Below are 26,830 nucleotides of genomic sequence, written 5' to 3'. Positions count from 1 at the left end.
TTGTCATTTTTGACAGCCTCCCCCTGCCTCCAGTGCCTTCCAGATGAGGACTGTGTCATTGCAGTTGAGCGAGGACTGAGGCCTTGTGGAGCCCTGCAGTTGGCTTCAACTCACAAAGATCAGTAAGACAAAAAATTCTTGTGGATTTTGAGTGCTTTGGGTTGTATAGCTTAAGTATGCCATGACTTATAAAACAGGGAAGTAATTTTCCCTTTTTTTCTAGAGCTAATAAGCCTTGGAATTGCTTCTCAGCTGGTGCTGAAGAAAAGCATATTCAGCCAGCATGCAAATTGCCTGATAGAGGTTTCATTACCTTCCAAGTGTCTTATAAGCCTCAGAAAACTATTTGGACTCAAAAACTCTTGAAAAGACAATGCAGCCTCACTGTCATAATAGCTTTTGAAACTTGTTTACATTGGAGACAAAATGTTGGCATAAATAGCTGGCATCCAGTGCAGAAGTAATTCTGACCAAAAAACAGAACACTTGTGATAAAACCCCTTAGTGGTGCAGAGGAGTATCTCAGGGCAGTGACAGAGACAAGGAAAGATCTCGTCATGTGTGTTTTTTCCTGTGTTCTCTGGGAAGATGGGTGACAAAGATGACAACATGGTTGCTGGCTGCATAAAACACTACTTTTGTCTTCAGGCTCTGTCAATTTAAATTTTAGTTTTTCCTCAAAGTTTTTAACATGGGGGAAAGTTTTTAATGCCATGTGTTTTATAGTGAGTGAATCCCAGCCAGAGAGCTGCTGTTGGATGAAATTGTTGTCTTAAGCTTTCTGATCACAAGCAGATAATCTAAGTTGGAGACTTACATGCAGATGGCAGGTCACTGTGGGTGTTACTAACACTGAATTTGCTCCTGTTTGCTCAGTCCTGTGGCAGTTATGGCGTGGCCAGTGTCAGGTCTCAGTTCAGTGGCTGGGACAGAACCATGCTTGGATACTTGTGACTGATCCACCTGAACCATGGCCATATGAGAAGCAGTTCCCAAAAAAAAAAGCGTGTGCTGTACTCTCACAGGTTCATATCAGTTGGTGTCACTGTCCAGATTCTTCAAGTTAGACAGTCTACTAAAATGTTTCAACTGCTCTATGGTTTGATTAACCAAATTAAGATCTGTAAGCCAATGATGCTTTGAATAGGTCTGGCTGGCGCCATGCTGAGATCAGCCCAAAAGTGCCTGTCATGTCCCTCATTCTTTTGCAGGAAATACCTTGGAGTTTTAAATGGTTCTATAAAATCACCTTTGCTGTGTCTTTTCCTCAGCCTTCTCCAGCCTGAGAGCTTCACACAGGAGAGTGATTTGAAGGTTTTTTCAGGGTTTTTGGAGCCATGATTGAATGACTAGTAAGCAGGGAAGAAAAGTCTGTGTGGACATAGAAGTCTGTCATGGGTCCAGAGAAGGCCCACAAAGCTGGTGAGGAGTCTGGAGAACATGTCTTGTGAGGAGCAGCTGAGGGCACTGGGGTTGTTTGGTCTGGAGAAAAGGAGGATGAAGGGAGACCTTCTTGTTCTCTAAAACTATCTAAAGGAGGTTGTAACTAGCAACAGGATGAGAGGAAACGGGCTTCAGTTGCTCCAGGGGAGGTTTAGGTTGGATATTAGAAGGAATTTCTTTTTTGCAGGAGCAGTGAGGTGTTGGAACAGGCTGCCTAGGGAGGTGGTGCAGTCATCATCCCTGGTGGTGCTGGAAAGATGTGTAGATGTGACACTCTGGGACATGGTTCAGTAGTCACGGTAGTTTTGGGCTGATGGTTGGACCTCATGACCTTAGAGGTGATTCTAGGGTTCTGTTTTCTTTATTGCATTGTTCCCCTAGTCCAAGGGATAGAAGTAATTTGTCTAATCCACCTTCAGTTGGCTTGGACCGTAATACCCTAATTGTAATGTGCATTGTAACAGTAAGCCTGTAGGATGGCTTAGTACAATATGAATAGTCTTGTGAAGAGATAACAGCTTCTCTAAAGCTTGTGATCAGCATTGGAATTTCAAGGAATTTTTTCAGTCAGTACTATCTCCAAAATAAAACACAGCAGAGGAGATATTCTTATGATTTGCAGAGCCTGTTTATTTCCTTGCTGCTCTTGATTCTTGATGAACCTTCTTTTTCATCAGACAGTGACAGTTAAGATGATGAGTGTGGTGTAGTCTTTGTTTCCTGCTAGAAAAGTTGGATGAGGCCATTTACTTCAAGGAACTGGATTTTTGTAGCAAGCTTTGTTCTGCATAGTCTGTAGGTGCCGAATTTTCCTAAGCAAGAGGGTAAAGGAGAAGTTGCACTAAAAAGTGTTTATTCAGTTACCGGACTGCAGGGATTGAAGTTAAATATTGCAGAGTACTTTTCGATAACAGAAAGTAAATACAGCTTCCATTACATCCTCCTTTAAAGGAAGACTTTGGGTTAATGTGTTTGCACGTTAGTTTCATGTTTAAAACTGAACACTCTAAAAGGAAAATAAAACTAAAATAGCAGATTTTGTTGCCATGTGTTTCCAGAGTCTCTTTGTAGGCTGTCTGTTTTTGATTTGATTGCTTTGTGACTAGGATTTTACTACTTGGAGACGAGGGAAAGCAAATAAGCATTGAGTGTTGGTATTAAAATAAATGCTTGCCTTAGGATATCTTATATTTAAAAAATACATGCCAGGAACACTTTAGCCATATCATGTATTTTCTCCCTGAATATTTTGGTTTTATTGAGGACTCTTAATGTCTTGGCTATAAAACCATTGTCACACACCATTAATCTAAGAGTTGGATACTTCAATGGGTGCTTTGATTCCTAGGCAGAAAGAGGGGGGACTGAGTATCCTTTCTTTATGTATACTGTCTCCTCTTGGAGTAGCTGAGCTGCTATTTCAACACAGATGGCCTCATCTTGTGTGCTTTGACTTCTTTAGCATTATCTTGCAGTGAAGGTACCTGCTGTGTTCCAGCTACCCCAATTAAATATGCAGCTGTCAAGGTTGGATCTCCACCTTTGGAAACAGGCTTTTGGGAAATGTTTGCTTTCTTTTCAATGTGTGCATTTTTGGATGTTATAAGCTGCTGTGTGGTGAGAATTTTTTGTTACTGCCTAGGGAGTATCTCTTTCTATTCTGCTTTATGGCACTAACTTCTGCAGAGATGCTGTGCAGGTTGTGTGTTTACAACAGCAATGCTGGCCAGCTCAGTTGTACAAAGTAATGGGAATAAAGCTTTTTTTTTTAAACCTAATGCATCAGGTTTTTATATTCAGCTTTAAATGCATTATAATCAAAGCTGTTCAAAGAGCATGCTTTCTGAAGCCTGTCTTAAGGAGGAAATGCTGTCTTTATTTACACAGCTCTATTGGCAATGGCTGAAAAGTGAAAGTGGATAAGCTTGCTGGGAAGGATAGAGGAAGAAAGGTTCTGTCACTGTTTTCAGTGACATGAGACCTCAAGAAAGGGCCATAGAAGACCAGCAAGTAGTTCTAACCTATTATCTGTGGTAAAAGGTTGTCAGAACGTTTGTTTCTTAACCAAGTGCTGTAAGTGGTTTTATGCAGCTTCCTAACATAGGTCAGTTATCCTAGCAATTGTAAATTGAGCAGATGATCTACACTGAAGATGATGATTTCATGTCACAAGAGGCAAAACACTGGAGAGGTCCAAATACAAGCATCAGCAGATAAGCATGTGCATACCTCAGCTCCAAGGAATCCAGGAAATAACTTTTTTGTTCTGTATGATGGGTGTCAGCTATGTAGAAGGGCTTTTTCCTTCATATTGTGCTGCTGGATTTCTTCAGTGTTAGGTCAATTCATAAATTGTTCCAAGTGAAAAGTTCCAAGACCAAGTAAAATTGTTCCAATAAAAATTCCAAGACCGAGTCCTGTTGATTTAGAGGGAAAGTGGGAGGGCTGCTGTGGGTTTCCATACAACTCCTTGCTGTCTGGCAGTGGTGTTGCTCAAGAATCTGTGAGGAGGCTGGGGGGGCTGCAGAGCTTGTCTGTCAGCTATTAGAACTGGTAGATTCAGTGGCAAGTGCTTGTGTTTTCAAGCCATTGTCTGGTATCAGATGCAACTTCAGACACCTTCTGGTTTAGTGTATTAATACTAACTTATTTGTGTCAAATAACTATAGAATGTATTGGGTTGGAAGGGACTGCTGAAGGACATGTAGTCCAACCCCTACAACAGGCAGGGAGATCTCTAACCAGATCAGGTTCTACATGAAGTAGCTCTTCAAGTAGTTGCTGTGTCTTCATGGCAGTTACTGTCAGTTTTCAGCATGGCATTATCTTTCTCAGGACTTAGTCGTGTCATGATTGTCAAGCCCCAGGTGAATTTAGGATACTGTACATGAGATTCCGTCCTGAAGTTGATTCATGACTGTCAGCTTCCAGGAATGTCACCTTCCAAACTGTTCCACTAAGAGTCACTAGTTTGGGAGTTGGAACTGCTGACTTTTGTCTCCTTCCATGTGCTTTTTCAGTCTCACTGCTGGTTTGTTCTTCAATGGCTTCTCCATGAACTTGTGCTTCTAGTAGCAGAGGACAACATTCCAGCAGTATTGGATAAAACACAAAGCTCAGTATTTGGCCTCCTGAAGTATACATTCTGTCTTCAGATTTTGGGTGCTTTCATGATGTGAAGGTAGTATAATATGTTTGTGAACACGTGTTCAAAGATAAGAGTATTACTACTGCACACTACAGACTTATTTTATGGACAAATCCTTCTTATGCATGTTTGAGAATGTTGCCATGTCCTTGCCCCAAAAGCAAAGAAATTGTTTTTGTATTGTGTAACGTGGGCTGTGGGATGGCTCTTGGGTAACTCAGATACAGCTTCTGAGCTTGGGTTACCTCATAGGGCCAACAGTTGTGCTTGTGCTGCTGTGGGAGCTCCTGGGCAGCCTCCACAGCTGCAGAGGGAAGCAGGACGCCAGGGCTGCTGAAAAAGACACCTCTGGGTCACTGGGAACACAGCTGCATTTCCAGCCTGATCCTAGGGAAGCTGCTGTGTTCATAGGGTGGGGATATGATGTTCCTTTAGCTGTCCAAGATGAGCTGTGGTTTATGGCTCCAAGCTGCAGAAGTACCTGATTGTGTGCCACCCAAAGGAGGGAAGACTAGCCAAGCCTGCAGCCATTACAGGAATCCAGATACTGCTTGTTCCATGTAGCTATAGAATTGAAATTTCATCCTGTTTCTGAACATTAAAGAAATGTGACATCTTCACCTAAAAAAACAGCTGGATGTCTTTTCCCTGTGCTTAAGCTAATTTAGTGAAAATGGATCCTTTCCTCCCTGTCTGTGTTGTACTGGTCCTCAGCTGTGCAAACCAGCTTGAAGGGCATTGCCAAACTCAAATTTGAGACTGAGCTGCCCTGAATAAACCTCATGAAAGGAGCTTAAGCCTGTGAATGAAAAGATAAGTCACTGATTACATAGTGAAATTGGACTACTGCAGACTGAACTATTAGAGGCCTTGTGTGAGAATATCTGTCAGATTTATTTTTTTTATGATGGCAAAAACTAACCTGTGTTGACAGCTACTTGGAAAAGCCTCCTGAAGCCATAGTCTTAGGCTGAGGAGGTATCTTAGGTGGTAAAGAGCTGCTCAAGTCTTCTCCAAATCATGAAGTACTTCAGCTGTGAGGGATTAGGTGTCCTGATTTCACTTTGCTCTCAGAGGTATATGTGGCTTTCTGCAAAGAGCTATGAGCAGCATCTGTTCTCCAGCTAACAGGCTGGGTGACTCTGCATGGATTTGCCCTTGTAGGAGCAGTTACTAATGTCATGGCTTCTAAAATCTTGATCTTGCAGAGGAAAATGGAACATAGTTCTGTTAGTCAAGCAGGATACTTGAAGTGATCTCAGTGGATAACTTGAACTAAATAGGAAGCTACTCATGTGAAAGAGCAAGAATTAATCTAATTAAGTCTTAAAAAAAATACTCTTATTGTTCACATTGTACTATCTCATTAAGTTCTTGGAAGCCCAGGAGCTCTGTTTTCCCATTTCTAGGGGTGCTTGCTTTATTACCAGTCCTCCAACAAAAATGCAGCTTTTTAGCTCTGCAAAACATGGCTCTGTTAGAAATACACTTATTGATGGGTTTGGTTTTCCTCTTGTCTCTTCAGGCAAAACTGTATCTCCTCTTTGTAGCAACAGTTTAATCGAGGTGTTCTGGGACTTTAGTGGTGACAGATCTTGATCCTTTATTATGAGAAATGTAGGTTTGAAAACAATTTCTAAATTTACAAACATACCACTTCAAACTTGCAGATTCTTCTGCATTTGAGGGATTCAGTGTACAGTAAGATCAACTATTTCTAGAGTGTTACTGGAATAGTTTTAGGTGCTGCTTTTTCTGTGACTGTGTTCCCTTCTGACTACCTATTGAAATCCCACAAAGGGAAGGAGGACACTTAAGCTTATGCTTACCGCTTAAAAGCCTTAGACTGTTTTTCTGAATTACTGGGTAAAACTAATGTGCTTTTCCAACATGAAGAAGCTTTAAAACTGATTTTAAAATTTTAAAACTTCATTTCCTGATTTTTACTTTAAACTAACAATAGATAGAATTTTCAAAAAATACTTAGGAAGCCAAGTCTTGGAAAGGCAACTGCTTCACCAAGGGACTGTTGCTGCATTTCTCTTGGCTCCTCAGTTAAGTCATATCAGCCAAATAATTGCTTTAATGCCTTCTAGTCCTAACCAGGTGTTGTACTAAGCAGAATCAAATGTATTTGCTTTCATTCTTTGAACTATTTTCTAGTTTCAACTCCAAATACTGATAAAAGGGTAATACTTGTGCATAACTGGTGTCTTTTATTACAGGGGGAAGATTCTCTTTAACGTGATCACTCACAAGTGATAGTTCCTTATCATGGCTGAACTATCACCTGAAGAAATTCAGCTGCGGGCCAACCAGGTCACTGATGAGGTAAATGTTACAGGAAGCCATCTGGGATTACAGTATTTATCTGCCAAGATTACAGTATCTTTTAAAAATACAGTCTAGGGTAGTGGTTCTGCAAAGGTACAGCTGAATGTTTCAGACTCTCACTTTACCTGGCAAATAATGGAGCAAAGATTACTACTCAGTAAGGATGAATTTAAACTTCTCAATTGTAAAGCCACCTACTTGACTGAGTGATGATCACCCAGTCCTGACTGCTGAGACAGTACAGGCTGGATACCTGATCTATCCTTAATCATGTTTATACTTCATTGTTCTTTTAATTTAACTAATTCTTTATTTTCTCTTACAATGACTTTCCAGTGGAATAAGCAAAGTACTAGCAAGTACTAAGAAACAAAGGTTTGCCACCTACTGAAAAAATAAACTAGTATACTGCCCCTGCCTATCTTCTAGCAGGTATTACATACAGACAGGCTGATGAACTTTGTTGCCTTACCAACTGGTAAAGAAGATTTTCAGATGCTGATATGCTGTTAATGCACTCATTTTAAAATTCTCTTTCTAGTCTTTGGAAAGCACAAGGAGGATTCTTGGCTTGGCCATTGAGGTAAGGAAAAGCTTTTTAATTTCCTGGGGGCGTATTAATTGAAGTATAAGAAGCAGCATGTTAGCTATCGTAAGGTGATTTTAATCACTTTTTTGTCTTTCTCAAACATTTTTGAGACACACTTCATTATTAGAAGTTAATTCATTATTGCAAGTAGTTGCTTGAATTCAGTAGTAGAGTTGGTATGACTTAAACCTCATGTTTTTCACACTGTGTAATGTCAGATCACAGAAGGATAAATAATCCTTATCTGTTTCCCTTTTAAGCAAAATGGCCTTATTTATGGCTGCAGCATCAATTGCTTCTCCTAATATCTGTTTGTCTTTTGGCTCACTTTGGCTGTGAACAGTGTGAAAATGTCTTGCTTCGAGGAGTAGGGTAGGGTTGGGCTGGCCGTAGGGTAGGGTTGCTTTTGGTTCTAAACAAAAGTAATACTACATACACCTTACTATCTGTTCATCAGTTTTCACTTCAAAGTTGTTTAAGTGTGATGATGAAACTCTTAATGCCCTTGTACATGACTTGAAACAAATCTGTGTTTTGGGTTTATCTAGGTGACTTTGTATGGGGAATCTGTTCCTCTACACTGTTACAGCTTGTGTGCACCACTGTAAAAATGAAACTTTACTTTTGATACTGTAGTTGCAAAAAATACAGAGCATCCTGTTGTAGGGCATAAAATAAGCTGGCTTACAGTCAGCTCTTGTAGACTTCACAAGGCTTAACTGTTTCAGGAACACAATATTGCTAGTCCTTGGATATACCACAGACAAATGGGAATCCAGAGACTAAGCAGTAAGGCATTTCAAAGCTAATGCCCAGACTTTTTGTGCTGACATATCTTATTGTCAGTATGAGAACACTAAAAACTTATCCAATGAATAAGGACCCTAGAGTGTGTGGTCACTACTGCTTTAGAGCCTGTACTTGCTGTCCAGACAGTAGCAAGCTACTGGGACTGAGGATGCTGCTGTTATCAGTGAGGTGTTTGAGTTGCTGTAGTCTAATGAATACCTCTCAAACACAAGCATTAAGAGCATGTAACAATTTCTCTTGGATTGATGAGTTGTAGAAGGTAAAACAATTCCTATCAGACAGAGTTCCTTGCTGCCACTTCATAGTAAAGCATGGAGGCAGCTTGCATGCTAGAGTCAAGACTTGGAGCCAGCAAAGAGCTCAAAGTCTCTCCTCACTGCATTTCTCACTGCTGATTTCTTGTGTGGTTCAGAAACTAGGGATGGGCTCTTCTCTTCCTGACTTGTTCTGCTGAATTCTCAGGAGTGGCTTTGCAGGCTTTGGTTTGCTTTCTTTTCTTCTGCCTTCCAGGACTAAAGGCCTTGTCAGCTCCATCTAAGGTTGTAGGGTAAAGAATGAACTAAATGCAACTTCTCAAAACAAGGCACAGCTATGTTTACTTTTTTAGCTTGACATTGTCATAGTTTAATCAGAGTATTACAATATTATCATCTTGTACAGTAAAAGAACCTCACAAAAAAAACTAATTGAGATAGTGTAACAAGTGAGACTGTTGTCAGCCTAACATAGGATCTAATTTGGAACTTAGAGTAGCTTTACTACAGAAGTTACTCCTAGCCCAGAGTTTTGAGTTTGGGTGGCTTACCAGATTTACTGTGTAGACCTGATTTTGCACTGCTGTATTGAAATCTATTTTTATATCTGCAAATATGTTTTTCTTCAGTCCCAGGATGTTGGCATCAAAACTATCACCATGCTGGATGAACAGGGAGGTGAGTTCTTTCTTCCTCTCTGACATTAAAAGTCAGTTGGACTTCAAGACACAGGATTGTCATTCAAGAGTTGTTGCTGAAAGTAAGGGCTTATTAAAGACTTTGTGAAAAGGAGATTGGCTAATTGGTTATTCCCATGTGTTCTGGTATTTAAGAGGTTTTAGAGTAGTTGGGGGTAACTGTGTTATGTAATACAGCTCTGCTACAGAAGCAGTTCCTTTCCACCATAGTGTGAATGCATTTATTCCACAAGCAGCAACAAAAGTGTTACTCTGAGGGTAGAGAAAATATTTTTAATGTAGTAAACTGAGCTTATCACATAATATTTTTCTTTTTTTAAGAAAACCCAGAAGGCAGGAAAGAAAAAGGGCATTAGTCTTGGTATAAAGATAGAACTGGAAATTGTAAGTTCCTGCTTGAGAGAAATGTTACTGTCCCACCCACACCTTCCCCATTCCATGTGTATCCAGGTTATTGTTTCTCTTCTAGAACAACTCAATCGCATAGAAGAAGGCATGGACCAGATAAATAAGGATATGAGAGAAGCTGAGAAGACACTGACAGAGCTCAACAAGTGCTGTGGGCTCTGTGTCTGTCCTTGTAACAGGTCAGTCACAATTGTACTTGTGTCTGAAGTTCTAGACTATTTGCAATAGCTACTGTACTGGGAGATAGTCTCTGATAAAAGAGCTAACTAAAAAATGTTGAATCCCTGGGAAGGTTGACTGTTTTGGGTTGTAGAGAGGTATCCTTTTAAAATTGCATGAGTAGCTAAAGCTTACTTACATCTAACCATATATTGTGCCCCTTTTGCTGTAAATACAGCTGTTGTATAACATCCTGCACAGTCGTGCCCTAATCCCCTTAAAGCTTCTATTTAGTGGAATACTATCCATGTCCATACAGATGAGACCAAATTGGACTGCAGATAGTATATGTAAGTGCCTGTTAGAAATTTGGCTTCCAAAAATCTTTTTTACTCCACAAAAGTACTTGTGTACTAACTCAGCAGCCAGAAAACGTCTGGTTTGGGGAAGGGAAGGAGAGTAACGTTGGTTCTCTAGGCACTTGGGAAATGTTCCTGCTTTAGGGAGGAAGAGAGTAGAATAGATGCTGTTAAAGCTTTAATCTTTCTTCTAGTGACTACATTTTTGCAGACCTTCACAGTACCTTTATAACATCCATGCAATGCCTACTGTATTCAAGACAAATCTAATCTTTTGTATGCCACTTGATTTACATTTCTGAACAGCTTGAACAGTGATGAGAAATCAGTGTTATTAGGAAAACAGTAGTTTTTTTGGAGGTGCCCTAGCTTTATCTTTAAGCAGCAAAGTGTCAAATTGATTTGTGTTAGTTGAATGTAATCGTAATTCACATAGGAGAAACAAGAGTGTGACCACTGAAGTGAATAATCTGTGTGTTTATTTTTTAGCATGAGGAAAAAAAACCCTTAGGCAACTGAGAGGTAGCAGAAATTTAGGTAACAATCCCTTGGAGTAGCCGAGTCTGCTTATCCAACAGAATAATCCCTTGAGGCTTGTTCAGGAAAGAGATGGTTGTGGCTTTTAAGGTTTGAAAGTCTACAGTGTTTTAACACCTTGAAAAGGCAGGTAGTTCTGTCCTAATTTGGATAGGTGTACTTACTGCTTTGTATTAATTTTGTCCCCCTGATGTGCATTTTGACACACTCAGTCATTGTTTTGTGTAGTTGTCTTATTTCGCCAAAGCTAAGCAACTTATTCACACTGAGCAAGAGCAGAGTTTGGACTTTTGTGGTGCTCTAAATACCCAGATAACAATAAAATAAATGAGTTGTGTACCAAAATGGGCAGTAACATGCAAAAAACTCTACTAGAGAAGTAGAGGGCAGTGAAGAAACTGAATGTCTTTTATACATCCACTGGTAAATCAACTTTTTCTGTCGATGTCAGTTACTTGTCAACCAGTTATCTCCAAAGCTTTTATTTTTTTAATACATCTAAAGCAGAACACTTCCTGCATTAAATATTGTTTTTGCTCATTTCCCCTAGTCTTAGATGATTTATAGAAACTTTGTGAAAACACAAAATACCGACAGTGCTCTAATATAATCTGTGTACTAATAACAATTTACCTGTTTGCTGGTCTTTACTGTTCTTTCTTCTCCCTTCTCTCCTGACACTAATGCTTGCTTTCTAAAAACGAAGACTAGGATAAGAAGCTGTATTCACTTAACTGCTGAAAAGCGGATTTTAGGACAAGGTCAGTCTTGGCAGTGCAGATGTTCACTTAACCAGCTGTCTGAACTGATACTTTGACTGGATTTGTGCTTGCATGTGCATGATGTCTGCATGCAGGTCTCCTTGTGACTGTGGTGTATTGCTGTACTGATGTGAATAGAAAATGTCAATTGCTATAGAATGTACTAGCTGTGGAAGTGTTGAACAACTGCTTGAGCCCTTGCTGTTTTGACGGGTTGCCTTACCCTTACAGAAAGGAAACATGAGGAACAGCTCTTAAAAAAAATAAAATAAAAAAATTGAGTGGTGAGAAGCTTTGTTCTTAACTGTGTCTAGTTTGAGCACCAGTCCTGATTTTAGCTGTCTGTTTCAGATGTGCAAGTCGTTTTCAGGGTAATTGTTTTTGTTCAATAAACTCTTCAGTTACCTCTGGCACCTAAGACTTTGCTGATCCAGAAACCAAGCATGCAAAGGTCTTCTGCTGCTGCAGCTCTAGTATGAGTAAGATTAAAATAGAATGCTCACTCTGGTTGCAGTAAACTTGAAGAGATCTTTAAGCCTGTGTATGCACAAGGAGCTAGAATTGACCAGTTTAGGTTTCTTTAGAGTCCTGCTGGGTGCAACAGTTCATTGTAAACTGAAGAAGTTACTCAATTTCTTCCCCTTGATGTGTTCACATTAGATTACTTTTCACAGGATCTGACCTATGAAAAGCAATTTTCCATTTTGATTACTTAAGTGCCAGAAGAATTAGGGGAATATTTGCTTCATCACAGCTAATTTCATGCCTCTTCAAGTGTTGAACATCTGGAAACATCTGAAAGACAGTATAGATATAGAAATTGGTTACTTGTACTTGTAAAGCAAGATGTACAGAAAGAAGCTGCAGATTTCCCTTCACAGGCTTTTAAAGAAGCAGTGGAGTCTGGATTATCTAGTTTAAACCTGAAAATGCCAGCAAACAAGGTGAACATGAGAATATTCTTCTCAAAATATGTTCTTTAGAATGAACCCACTAGTTCATGAGAACTGACCCAAATTTAGAGCAGTTATTTTTCTATTATATTTTCTTCCCCTTTTGCTTTTGTGTGTCTGTGATTCTTGGAAATTGCTTCAGGTCAATGTGCTTTTTAATTTTTTTTCTTGTCTGAATTATGTGGTAAAAGTAATGGTAAGTTGGTTTGTTACTTGAATGGAGTTAGTACAATTGAATTGCTGAGTGAAGCAGCTCTTTGAACATGATTACTGTTGTTTCAGGATTAAAATTAACCTGAAAACATTAACTTTAAAAGGAGAGACTTAACAGTGGAAAACATTTGACACAAACCCAGGGATTTAAAGTTTTCTCACATAATGCAGCTGCTTGTATTTAGAGAGGTTTTTTTTTTTCCATCCCCATTTGTTCCTGAAAAGTAACTAATCCTGATTCTAGACAATCTCCTGTTACAAATGCAGCTTTATCCTTATGACAGTAACTGGAAAGCTTACACTAAAATCAACTTCCCTTTTGGTAAATTATGTCATTTAAAGGAAATTACTGTGCTTCTCTTAAAGCTTAACACCAAATTAATTGCTGTCTCTAGAGTAACTCAGTTATGTTTGTACTCTCCCAGTAATAGAAATTGTACTGTATAGGCAAGGCTTTCTCAACACAAAATCTCACCTTTCAGGAGCCAGACAAATGTTTCTGACAATCCTAGATTAATGCAGAGCTGTAGTCTGGAAGCCATTACTTCTGATGTAGAAGTTCTGATTTCTTATTTTCATGGAGCAGGGTGAAGAACTTTGAGGCTAGTAAGGCATACAGAGCAACCTGGGGAGATGGAACAGAGAACTCTGCAGATCATGTGATATCCATGCAGCCAAGGAGTATGAATCAGCAGCAGCCTCAGACTTCAAGAGGACCAAGTGGTGGATATATCACAAGGTTGGCTTCATATGTCTCAATCTCAAACACAGAAATCTTGTGTTACCAGTTGTCAGCATCTTTCAGATGCATTTTAGTTAAAGTTGTTAAATAGCAAGTTTTTTACTACTGCTTGGAGGAGTTGTTGCTGCTTGGAGGAGATGGCAGACACATTTTCAGTATTGTGGTGCTCATCTTACAATTTGAGGACTATAGAGCTTAATGTTCAGTAATTGAGCAGCCTGTTAAAAATATCAAGGACTTTTATTGTCATGAAGTATATTTGAGACAAACTCATGTCTTAAACTTCCTGTGGTAGCAGTTTGTTTTAATTTCTAAGGCTATTTTTGTAATAGTGGCTAGTTTAGCACCTTTTTTTGGTGGGTTACTTGCTTGGAACATGGGCTTTTCAAAGAGGAAAAGCATACCTTGGCTTGATTGCCTTGCCTGTCAGATAACTGTGCAACAAACTTTCTGTTAAAGTAAATTTAGGGTAGGAAAAAGCAAATTCTTGATTCTTGGAAATGTCTTAATTTGAACAGGATAACAAATGATGCCAGAGAGGATGAAATGGATGAAAATCTTGCTCAAGTGGGAAACATTCTTGGGAATTTGAAAAGCATGGCTTTGGATATGGGCAATGAGATTGATGCCCAGAATAAACAAATAGACCGGATAAATGTAAAGGTAAGTGTCAAAGGTGTTCTCTGCCTTGGGCTTAGAGCCTGTTACTGAGAGGTTACAAGGGGTGGGATCACTGTCACAGCTACCTGTATTTGCAGTAAGTATGCATTGAAGTTATACTATCCTCTAGGTTGTAGTGATTTGAACAATGTCTTGGTCTTTGGGTATGTGGCTGAAAATTCAAATGCTTCAGAGTGTCAGAAAAACCTCAAAACAGTGCAGGTCACTGCTCACTCTGAAAACAATTAAACTTGATTGGATCAAAAGGGAGTTTGCTGAAGGCAGAGCTGGGGGATTGTTGCTTGCAGGGAATCTTTTGTGGTAGGGAACAGGTATTTTTAGCAACAGCTAGGTTCTTCTGGAGTTCCTAAAAAGTCACTGTAATCACTGAATGTAAAATAACCCAAAGGTAATTCCTTGCCCTACTTCTTGTGAAGAGTTTAATACTGGGGCTGGGAAGATTTTGAAATAATAGGTTTTGTAGGCTCACAGGGACACCATCTGCCCTCATCTGTACATGAAATTAGTCATTGCCAGTAACATTTTTTTTTTTTAAATTTTATTGCTTTAAAGATTAACTTCCCAAAACAGATGAATCATCTATAAATATTTTGGTTTTTTCTTTCAGAGGGCAACTTATGAGGAAGTTAATTGTATTTTAGAAATCCCCATACTCTGAAATGAATAGAAGCTTTTACAGGCATCCTGGTTAAGAAAGGAAATGAAAGCTATGATGAGTAGTATATAGTAAAGATTTTAAAGCAGACGTGAACACCAATTGCTGTAAAACTGTGGAGTTAAGACAAAATGGGCAGTTAAAGATACCACTGAAATGCCTGGTAGGTGTAAAAGCACAAAGAATAGAATTTTCTCAAACGTACAGAAATAGTCTGACATAGATGCTGGTGGTACCTATGTCAGCATCAGTTTTGTCTAGTAATTTAGGGGTTGTGGTATTAATAAGGCAAAGCAACATGATCTTCTGGAAGATGCCTTAATTGTCTTGCAGTGTTCCCTGAAATGGCAGATCTGGGGTGATCATCAAGTGAAAACAGTCAAACACCTTAAAGAGCACTAGAAAATTTAATGAGACTTTAAAATCAGATGTGAAATTCTTGCAGCTTAAGTAGACTGAAAATTGCCTGGTCAAGTTAAATGCAAGTGGGAATTACTGGTTTTAGCAGTAGTGTTTCTGGTAGCTTCAAGCACCTGGTTTGGACTGATGCTCTTTTGTTTTACTGGTCTGAATAAATCTTGCTGATCAAGTCTTAAAAGATGATATAAACAAGTTAGAATTGCTTTACAAGACAACAATAAAAATGAAAGTGCAATTCTTGGCTTTGAGACTGGCAACATCTTTCAGGATATATGAATTAATCCTTTTCTGCTGGGAACTGTTTTTATATCTAGTCATAGAATGTTTTAGGCTGGAAGGGACCTCTGGAGGTCATCTGGTCCAACCTCCCTACACAAGTAGGGACATCTCTACCTAGGTCAGGTCACCCAGGGCCCTAGTCAAGAGTGTAAAAACCAAATCAAAATGTTGAAGATAAATCACTGAAGCACAGTATCATTTAAAGAAACAGCAGTGTTAAGCTTAACCTCAGAATAGAGTTTGCACTAAGCAAAATAATCCTGACTTTATGCCTGTAGATCACTTCCAGTTTTGAATATTACTTCTAGTCTAGAGCAACAAAGCTGCTCTATAGAATCATTAACATGTGTAAACACTTGAAGAGAGGGAATTTTTATGCCCTTATTCTGTTAATATTCTGGACTTGCTGAGGCAAGATGTTGTATGTTTTGAGGGTCTGCTAAAGGCTTCAAAACTGTCTCCTGATTCTGCCAAAATTGGTGGCATATACTGGCTGAGAGGGTCGTGGGGTGGAATACTTCCAGGTGATAAAAGCTGCTCCCCTTCTGTACACCACAGTGGTAATACCCTGCAGTTCAGAAGTTGATGTCAGTTTGAATTTTTAAATTGCTTTGCATGGAGCCTGCAAATGACACATGACTTCCTCTCTTTCAGGCTGATACAAACAGGGCACGCATTGAGCAAGCCAACGTCAGAGCCCAGAAACTGATTGACAATTAAAGCCTGCTCTCATTGTTCCATGACACTGTCTCTCCAGCTGCAAGCCACCATATTTTTGGATCTGCAGAACTTCTTTTCTGAAATAAGAGGAGCTGGGAAAAATGAAGCAGTACCCTTTCTACAGGGATTAATTTTCTTTTTATTTTTTTATTGCTTCATGTAAATGTGGCCTTGACTTCAAGAAAGCAGTTAACAAATTCCTCCTACTCATCTGCCTTCACTTTCTTTCAGGTGCTCAGGGCTAAAAGCATTATGGCTTTGAGGATCTTCTTGCATGTTTTATTCCCCTTGCCAGTCTTTTTTATTTCCTGCACCCGAAATACAGTCCTTTACTGAAGGTTAACAAGCAGGGTAACCTGAAATCACAGTTGTGGGAAGTTGCAGAGGGCACTTTGCACTGTTTGAAATACCTCATTGTTGAGTGTCTTCACTAAAATAGGGATGTGGTGAGTGTTGTCTGACTTGGATCTTTAGCAGGCTAACCATAGTTTTACAGTCCCAACCACATGATTGGTTTGGGGTGGAGTTTGTGGGTTACAGAATTGAGGAAGCCCACTACTCACTATATGTGGGTGGAGGGCTTTAAAACACTTCCTAACTACACAAACCTTAATGTAAAGATAACTGGAGGGATGGATACACAGGTTTCCATTTCTTTACTGTAAATTGACATCAGTTTGGAGGCCGTGACTAGGAAATAATGCTACATTGTTCTGATAATATTTGTTGTCTGTACATATACCTGTTCTAAACCCCATGCACATGTGAGTGGAAGAAAATAAAATTGTCTCCCTAAAGTATTTATTTGATAGAAATTTTTAAGCCCCTCATATAAAAACCTAACATTTAAAATTCTGAATGATACATCTTAACAGAGGAAGAGCCAGGCAGAAAAAGCACAGAGCTGTCTTGCATCCAGTATCAGGTTGTATTTTGGCTAGTTCAGTTTATGCCTTTCTCCAGTGCAATATGATGACTGAGGTCTGGTGCAGAGGTGGCTCTCAGCAGTGACCCTGGGGGAGCTTCATAAACCTCCTGAAAACAGAAAAGCTTATTATGAGACTCTGTCACAAGCCTGGAGGAAGCAGTACCTACTCAAGAACCGTATGCTAGTTCTGAATAAACTAGTTCTAAATAGATTCCTGGCTGGCTTAGTTTGGCAGAATTTAGGACTGGCAATTGGAAACACTACATGTCCAAGTTGCTTTCGATTAAACTGTTCCTGTTCTGTTTCAGGGTAGAGGAGTTTCTGACCAGATGAGGTAAGGAGATAGCTTCCTATGAAAATCATTTTGGCTTTACTGTAACATAATCAGACTTATTCTGAGAGTTTTCTTGAGTATTTTTTTGTCAGTAACTTGTAAGTGACCTGTATAATGGTAAGCCCTCCTAGCAATGTATTATCCCTGTTTTAAAGGTGAAAATGATGCTTTGGACTGACCTGTGATAGTCAGTGTTGGATGGCAAAAGTCTTCAAGTGGATTGGAGGAATAATTTAATAGCATTATGAGGTGTTGTTTTTGGAAGGATAGTCCCCAAGTATATTGTAGCCATTAATAATGAATCCCAGGGCTAGAGAGATGACACTAATCTGCTGGCACGTATGACAAACTGTCAAGTGTTTTGTTTTCTTTTTAGAAGAAGCACAATCAGTATTACTGGTATAGTCACAGTTCACTCCCAGGACAACTTGATATTTAGAGGAAGGAAACAGAGCAAACACACACCAAAACACAAACACACAAAACAACCAAAAAATGACCAAAGGATGGGGCTGCTGCACGTAATAAATAGGCCAGTGGTAGACTGTCTTACATAATAAGGTGAAGTAATTTTTAGGGGACTGGATATTTCACTAGTGTGTGGTGGCTTCTGTCTGGCTTCCAGCAATTGTTGGACAGCTAGTGAATTTACAAGCTCATTATCTGCCCTGTTAGTAAATGAAGATTGTGCTTAGAAACACAAGTAGCAAAGAAGTACATTTAAGAACATCCTACAGTAAATTTCTAACCACCACTTCAATGGGAAAGCACTGGGGCTTTGTATGTTCTTTTTTTTTTTTCCTCCTCCTTACAAACTTCAGGTTAACTGAAGGATTATTTGCTGCTGGTTGTGAAAGCCAAGTATGTTATCTAATTATGATTGTCTCCTGGAACAGGAGACTCAAGCAGTGACCTTACTCTACTTCAACCATGCAAGCCTGCTCTGTAGCATCTGGATGTTCCAAATGTTGGAATGTTTTTCTCCCTTGCCATTACATGTCTGTGTTCTTAACTTCCCTGAGCTCTAACAACAAATTAGCATGTTGGCTGAGAGAACGCTGTGATTGGTGTACCAGAACTGTAATACTGTGATAAGTACCACACATGGAAATAATTCCTGAGACTCTAAGCTTGAGTGTTAGTGGAATATCAATACTGTTTTCTGATGCAGCAAGAGCCAAATCTGTGAGGGAGTTGGTGCCTTTGTGTTCATAAATGCCACAGTCTGCTTCTTGAGTTGTTCTACTGTTGTCTGTAGAATAGATGCTTAATTTCCTTATCTGTGGGATTGTACATCTTTGTATTTCTGAATGCTATTAAGAATGAAGGTTTACAACTTCTTTTGATTGTTAAACTATTGTGCACAAAAATACATACTTTTATAACTGAATGTGTTTTAAAACTCTCTTCTCTTAGAAACGTCTCTTGTTTAGTTTCCTGTCCTTGAAAAACTTGGCAGAACTAGCTGCTACTATGCAACTAGGAAGTTTCCCTTCTATTTTTGTTTCACAGAAGTCCTAATGCTAACAAAGGAATGGGTGTGGTTGGGGAGAGAGGAATATTGTGATCTTTAACACTCTGGTTTTCATCCCTGTATAATCAACATTGCTTAACTTCAAATGATGAAATGTGCCCATATCTTTGAAAGACTAATTTGACATGGGACAATGTCAGGAAGATAAAGGAACTGAATAAACTAGCTTAAAATTTCCAATCAAGTATTGGGAAGAGATGCCTAGGAAATACATAGTGATTTAACCTACAGGAAATGCAATTTCACTTGCAAGATAATTTAAATTTTAGTTTCTCTGATACTAGAGCCTCAGATTCCCAGAATGCTTGTGGGGGAAGGAGGTGGGGGAGGAAATACAAGTTTGTGTTTGACTTGCAGCAGTTTTGAGCTGCAAGACAGAAGAGCATAGCTGAGAATGGCTTGGAAGAAGTACTTGTCCTACAGTGTATTTCTACCAGCAACTAGGAAAACAAATTAGGGGGCAGCCTGCATCTGTAACTATCCTGAGTGTGCAGCACGTGTCCCATGCATGCACCTAAATGATGCCATAGGTAAATTCAGGCTAGCCTAATCTTTGAAAGATGAGTGAAGCCTCTTAACACAGGGGAAGCTGTAGTATGAACTGCAGCACATGTACTGGCAGCAGGTTTCTCTGGGAAGGCTGTACAGTGAAACTATTTGTTGTTTACACAGTGCAGGGCCTTGCAGTTGCTCATTCACCTTTGCACTCACAACAGCACTGCACTATCTAAATGTTGAATGGCTGGGTGAAGAATGCCCTGTGCTGGAATGGAGAATGGGAGAACAACTCATGTGGATCTGAAATAAAATACATGAATGGTTTATATTAACTAGAGTAATATTTTCTGCCTCAGTCATGCCAAAACTTAAAAAGCTTAAAAAGTGTAATTGTGCATGGAAATAAGATTGATTTATAGTGTCAGTTGTAGAGTGGGGTTGGTGAGAAGGAAAAACTGAGACACTCCCTATATAAGACTACTAATATTTTAAATAGAACTGAAAGGTACTGAGCAGTGTCCTACCATGTGACTTAGCTCACAGCAATAACTGTGACTAAGATATGTATCAGCCAGCTTTTTGTTTCTTAAAACAGAAATAATTTTCCTCTGCTCTGGAACAAATGGGGTTAATCCAGGACTAACTGCTGTCATTCTGTATTTCACATGGCATCTTCTCCCTTTTGCTTCACAAAATTTTTGATAGCTGTCACAACTCCAATGTAGCAAAGGAGCCCAGTATGGGGTAGTTGAAAGGGTTCTAAATATGCTAGTGATCACATAAGAGAAATGTTGACTTACTTTCTCAAATATTTTGAAAAACAGGGTATTTTTAAATACAGCAATGCTAACTGCAGCACTTTTAAATGTTCTGAATCTGCCATCTCTTACACATATTTGTTGAACAGATAAAAGAATCCTGATGATAAACAAATGAGAGAAGCAGCATGTCTGAACACAGCCCTTGCCAGGTTAAAAAAAAGGCCACAACACCAAAAAAACCTCTTGCCCTTAAAGCCACCACAGCACACCCTGGCCAAGCACACACCTACTGGTGAGAACAGATAAAAGAATCCTGATGATAAACAAATGAGAGAAGCAGCATGTCTGAACACAGCCCTTGCTAGGTTAAAAAAAAGGCCACACCAAAAAAAGCTCTTGCCCTTAAAGCCACCATAGCACACCCTGGCCAAGCACACACTTACTGGTGATAGACCTCAGGTAGCAAAGCTGATACTTCAAATGGGAATTGGGTATCAAGTGGATAGAGCTAAAATTTAAAACAAGGCTAGGACTCCAGTCACTGCTGGATTTGCATGTCATAATCCATGGAGTCTATTAGTATGAAGCTGAATAGATTTCTGACTATACAGGACCTGTATATGCAGGGTGTTCTTAAAGCACATCCCTGGTTATGTCTGGCAAGGCCAAGCACCATCATAACTATTGTCTGCTGTCAGCTGCTTCTTGTAGGGAGGTAGCAGTTTTTCCATGAAGTAGCACCTGGAATAGATTCTTGATTAAACAGGGAGCAAGTTTTACTTATTGATTACATCCATCCTTTGAATAGGGAGCTGATGTTCCTTAAAACACCCCTATAATGGGCATTGCTATGTAAGAATAGAGATCAGACAGCCAACGTGCCTCTTCTAAGCATCTTAAAAAAAGAACCACTCACCACTAATCTTAATTATGGCTGTTATGCTGAGGAAACAGATTAGCACAGAGGTCACATCACTCCTCTGAACTACAGATGCTATAACGTGTAGAGTATGTTTAACGATGACACCAGCAACTTTAAGGAGTTTGCTGTCCAAATGCATTAAGTATAGAACAGTAATTAATGTAAGACAGTGTTACTAGGAGCAGATACGTCTGTGCTAACGTTGCCAAGGAGAGTACTTAGTACAGCTCCTCCTTGGGTTTCCAGTGTGCAGTGCACATCAAGCGAATTGCCACTGAAGTGCTGACATACTCCAGCCCTCCAACAAACAGCTGTTACTCCAAAGAGTAACCCCAAAGAGCTGCTACTCCCCAAGTGTAGCTGTGAACTGAGGACCTAAGCGATGGCTTTCAGGGACAGCTCAGTGCTCCTTGTTAAAGTGACAACAGCAGCAGTTACACCAAATACACTTGAACTGATTTTTTTTATTTATTTACTAAAATAAACAAGTACATCTTTTTCAGTATAAGTTACATAGTTGCATATGTTTTTAGCTCTTTCTAGGTGCTTTTGGTAATAAGGCAGCAGCAGTCAGCTGATGACTAAAACTTTCAGCATTGCTCTGCCCACAGTCAGTGCAAGGATATCATATTTTCCAGCAATATACAGTTTTACAGAATACACTAAAGATGAACTTTTTATTTGATACAGCTCAAGCAGAAGTGGATTGTAGTGCAATTCTTGCTTCTGGGAAAAGAAAGCCCATACAGTGAAATACAGATGAAAGATGCTCAAACCAAGATTTGTTTACACCATAAGCAGTTAATAAAACAGTTAACTTGGCCACAACTATTTGTGCTTCATAAAAAAACCTACAAAGGCTGTAAACTAAAACCTCATCTGTAAACGTTCTCTGTAGAGTAGTGCTTACTGCAAGACATACAATGTTTCAGATCTGCTTTGGTGGTAGAACTTCCATGTGCTACCATGGAAAAAACAGTTCCAGAAGAAATAGTCCTCTTACAAATCAACAGCCAGGTTCCTGACAAAAGGGAACTGGCAGCTTTAAAATGCTCACGCCCCTTTCTCCATGAAAGAACAGGCCCTGACAAAGTAGAACATCTATGTGTTAAAAGCTATAGTGGCTCAAAAATCAAAACTGGCCCCTGGGCAGGTTCATCAGTTTAATACCCATGTTCTCTAGTTCAAATTTATTCAGTGTAGCCCGAACAGTGTCATCCTTTTCATCAGTCTTGGTCTGGCAGTGAAGCAGGAGCTCCAGTCACTCACTCTTCTCCCTGGGAATCCCCAGGGTCACATTCACCATCACGCAAACTTCTTCTTTGTAGCTGTGAATCGTTCCATGTACTACAAAAAAAAATTCCAAGGCCCAGAAATGAATACAAGGTGAATTACTACTGAAAGCAGCTAAGCTTCTGCTCTCAGACTCAAAAGTGCTCTGCATTTACAGCATATTTTCATTTCCCAGGCATAACTATTAGAGATTTAATTTTCAACAAAAAAAGACCTAGAATTCTCTGCCATTCACTGTAATCCAGATTAATGTCCTAGAAGGGAAGTCCTCACAGTGCTGAACAATCCAATCTCAAGTGTTAAGGATGCTGCATAACAGGAAGCATCCATTCCTTTCTGTCCCATCACAGTGAAGACACCAGTGATCATTAGCTACCCTTCCAGAGACTGATCAGAGAACACTGACCCTGCATCCCACAAGAAAGTTATCTTTGAAGAACTTTGAAAGGCTTTTTGGAGGTTAGTCATGACTCCAGTACCAGTGACAATACCAACAGACTGTGCTGTTGTTCACCAGCATAAAAGCTTGGTATTCTGAGAAGGTACTGGGTAGGGACTTCACCACAAGCTTCTCTTAAAAAGAAAATAAAATTGATAAAAAATAAAGGACACAAACCTTGTCGTAACCTTCCAGTTCTCTAAGTTTCTTGATTTCAAACAGGTTACCTTCTACTGCAAGCAGGGAGATCTGGGAATCACTGAGGATACTCTGGGGAAGCATGCTGAGTTCTAGACAGTTTTCTTCTAAACGCAAGACTTTGAGGCGTGGACAGTGGGAGATCTGCACTGAGATCTGGGAAATCTGGTAGAAATTTAAAAAAAAAGAGAAATGAGATTAAAATGTTAGTGATCCATAACTTAAAATTACTTGTTTCAGCCTAATACAGAACAATTACCATGATGTAAACATAAACTACATTAACAGTAACTACTTAACAACAATGCCTAAGCAAAAATAATAATCAAAATTCCAAGTAATTTTTTTCTTCTTCCATGATAACAAGCAACCTACACATCTGTTTATCAGACTCATACTTAACAACTGTTCAAATAATTGTCTGTATGACTAGGTTCAGGATTTGTTAGTCAAATCAGGCAGTAGGATGTATCAGTACATAAATTCTAGTTACAATCCCTCGTTTCTGTTGTGTCCAGGAGATGTCTTCAGCTCTAAAGTTTTGACTAGCCTATGTTCTGTGGAGGTACCAAGTCTCAAGATAAATGAGGTTCTGAATCTGCGTGTCCATACTATGCCAGTTACCAGACCTGATTCTGATTGAGGTTGAGTTCAATGGCCTGCAGTTCTCCCACAGTGTCGGGCACGTTTTGGATCTGGTTTTTGGAGAGATCTACCACATCCAAGTGGCGAAGACCAGAGAGCTGTGTGGGTACAGTCCGAAGCTGGTTTCCAGATAGGCTCAGAGTTTTGAGAGCTGAAAGTTGTCCAAATGCAGCTGGTAGCTGCCTCAAGTGATTGCCATTCAAGTGTAGTGTTTCCAGTTTTTTCAGCTTGCACAGCTCCTCAGGTAATGCAGCTAGAAACAAATGACAGAACAAAGAGATGACCTCTACAGAGCAGTAGAATCCACACCCATTTAAGCTTCTGCATGGAGATCAGTGCTGTATTACAGTAGTTTCTCCCAGGATTCCTCCCCATTTTCCAGTGAAGGCACAGATCCCTGCACAGGAAGTTATGCCCACTGACAACATGTGCTTTTTAACCATCTTCCCTAAACACCTTAAAAATAATCCCCAGACAAGGCAGACCTTCAAATCACAGGCTGAAAACACTACTCTGAGAGGATTTTAGCCTATCAGTTCTACTCCTCACAAACCACTTCGCCAAGATATTCCCTGACATCTGAAGCCCCACGCAATGCACAGCCTGTTGCATCTGCTGCAGCCCTTTACAGGTATTATTCAGCTCACTCAAAAATAAGTCCCCAGATAAGTCACACCATGTCATACTAGCCCATAAACCTCATCAGGTAAGTTCTGCTGGTGTTCCTTCACCCCTCATTCCACCAACACACCTGTACAGCCTGCAGCACTCATGAGTTATGCTATAGAGTCAAAGAGGTCTGCAAATTACATGTGCTCTTCAAAAAGATAATACATAATCAACACATTAAAAAGTTACGTTTCTTCACCTCATTCTAATTTTCCATAAAGTTGGACAAACATTCTTTCCTAGAGAAATAGTAACAACTATTGAATGGCCAGCAATGTTTTCTATAGATCACCTTCATTACCTGTTCTTCCTGTGAGTACTAAATCATCTGACAGAGTTAAACCTTCAGATCAGACAAGTCACAGCACAGAAACGTTGTGGTTTTAAGGACTAACATGTCATTTTAAAACTGATCATACAACTAAGTTGGCAACCAGCTTTTATTAATTTACAGTCTTCTGGTTTGTTGGGTTTTGGTTTTTTTTTTACCCTATACATGAATTCCACAGATTTCAGTTTAGGTAACTGAACTCCCCATTTACATCCTATGAGAGTTAAATCATTAAAGTCAGGTTATTTTTTTTATATATGTGGAGATATTAATTAGTGAGCATACTCAGTTTGTTGTTGTTCAGAGTTAGGCTCTTCAGGAAGGAAAATTTTCCAATGAGTGGTGGCAAGAGCTCTATTTTGTTGTTCGACAAGTCTATTGTCCTTAAGTTGGTGGTTAGCTTCTGCAGGTCTTCAGGAAACTGTGGGGGAGGAAAAAAACACAGCACTTAAATATCTGATACAGCTTGGAATGTTCGAGTGACACAGCTTAAAACTTGAATAGAAATTTGTATTGCTATTACTGTCGTTTGTCTCATAGTATCCCATCACCACAGTGTACAAGTAAGCTGGCAAGTTTGCTTAATAGGTATTTTAAAAAGTATTTCTTCATCTGAGGAAGGGAAAAGGGATATAAGGGGGACAGTCTAACATCCAGGAAGAGTAGTTTGTAATCCAAATGATTTAAATGAAAAAGGGAACAAGAAGTATACCATGACATGACCTCACTTATGTTTTAGTTCTCTCACGTGTTTCTCTTAACACGCCTGTAATTCAAAAATATTCTACAGCTCATTATCAACTCTAAATTTTAGCAGGGTAGGGTTGGGAAATTTTTTCACTTACTTCCCTTTTTAAATAATTATGTAAACCATTTTCCTTATTCTTATTTACATCCTGTATCACTTTAATCTGCACTTGCACTGAGCTAAAAAAAAAGAAAAACATGCCAGTGGTTTTGATTCTCCTTTGGTTTGGCAGAGGAAAAGGGACAAAAGAAGGTAGGTAGGATAGCAGGAGAAGATACTTTAAAAAAGTCTTGGAAAATTACTGCAATATAAAGGTATTCTGGCTATCCTGAATTGTTACTCAGCTTAAGGTTAAAGGACATGTCTGTGTTACTGCAGTTGAGTCAAAGTCAAGAGAATTTCTGATATCATAAACTTCCAAATGCCTGCAGCCCAGTGCCCAGATTATTGATATGACTACAGTTAAATACAGCGTAAGTATCTAAACATGATAAATTGTGGAGCATCTTCCTAGGTAACAATATGGTTATAAAATTTACACTTTTTCCCTCAAGTTTACAGCCCATTTTAAAAAAGCACAGCACCATAGCTAGTGCCTCCTGAACATACATGCCCTCTGAAGCATAAGCTTATAAGCATACAAGCACCCTGACAGATAAATCCTCACTTAGAAGGGAGTTCAAGTGAAAAATCTGTGAAAACCAAAGATAAATAATTAAATAACTATTACCCAGCACTATTTGTGATAAATACACGTATGTAATGCATTAAGACAAGGAGGTGCTATTTTTTCCCCAGAAGTGTCAGTCATGCACACCAGCAGCTGTTGCCCCTCCAGTGACATTACCTCTGTCAGTCCCTTTCCTGTTAGCTGAAACACTCCAGTTTTCTGTGCTGTCTCCAGGTGGGCTTTTAATGCACTATTTCCCATCCTAACAGTTCTCTGTCAAGCGTACAGAGTTCGAGTGATTGTCTCAGCCAGTTTCAGTTACTCTGCATGAGAGTCTCCAAAGTCTCTGTGATAAAGCAAATGCAAAAAGTCATTTCATTGTGTTCAACGCTCCAACATTTCAACACAATGAATCGTTTCACTGCTGCGTTTTTGTCTCTCTCGCTACTAAAATGTAGAACTTGAAAGATTTACCTCACGGTGCCTTCAATAGAGCAGTTTGAATGCTGAAACGAGGCACCTCGTTGAAACTAAGGGGGAAAATTGTGTACTTTCCAGATTTCGCCTCTTTCAGGGCCTGGTAGTGCAAGGAATTTCTCTACGGAGACTGGACGTGATTATCGCAGTTTTATTTGGGTTTTTTGGAAACGTTTGTTTAGCTTAGAGTGCTCTGCCGCGCCTCCAGACGCAGACGCAG

The 26,830-nt window shown here is 39.5% G+C and overlaps 2 protein-coding genes across 3 annotated transcripts; one reads left to right on the top strand and one right to left on the bottom strand.

Annotated features, from left to right (window-relative positions):
- The first annotated feature begins 6,865 nt into the window (after positions 1-6,865).
- On the top strand, positions 6,866-16,163 carry SNAP23 (synaptosomal-associated protein, 23kDa). 2 transcript variants are annotated; one of them, XM_008943891.1, is made up of 7 exons: positions 6,866-6,922; positions 7,467-7,508; positions 9,208-9,256; positions 9,746-9,863; positions 13,253-13,405; positions 13,927-14,071; positions 16,098-16,163. In XM_008943891.1, exons 1-7 carry the CDS (start codon positions 6,866-6,868, stop codon positions 16,161-16,163), a joined length of 630 nt encoding a protein of 209 aa, XP_008942139.1. The 2 variants fall into 2 exon arrangements, with proteins under 2 accessions (XP_008942139.1, XP_008942140.1); XM_008943892.1 differs by lacking the exon at positions 13,253-13,405.
- Positions 16,164-22,445: 6,282 nt separating this feature from the next.
- Positions 22,446-26,483, bottom strand: LRRC57 (leucine rich repeat containing 57). The gene is made up of 5 exons (XM_008943890.1): positions 26,311-26,483; positions 25,001-25,136; positions 23,700-23,968; positions 23,050-23,235; positions 22,446-22,487 (listed from the first exon to the last, which is right to left on the bottom strand). The coding sequence occupies exons 1-5, from the start codon at positions 26,392-26,394 to the stop codon at positions 22,446-22,448; spliced, it is 717 nt and encodes a 238-aa protein (XP_008942138.1). The 5' UTR covers positions 26,395-26,483.
- Between the last annotated feature and the right edge of the window lie 347 nt (positions 26,484-26,830).

The sequence above is a fragment of the Merops nubicus genome, unplaced genomic scaffold, assembly GCF_000691845.1.
Source record: "Merops nubicus isolate BGI_N331 unplaced genomic scaffold, ASM69184v1 scaffold15527, whole genome shotgun sequence".
NCBI lineage: Eukaryota > Metazoa > Chordata > Aves > Coraciiformes > Meropidae > Merops > Merops nubicus.
The sequence above is the reverse complement of the archived record's forward strand: the minus strand, read 5'-3'. Positions and strand labels throughout refer to the sequence as shown.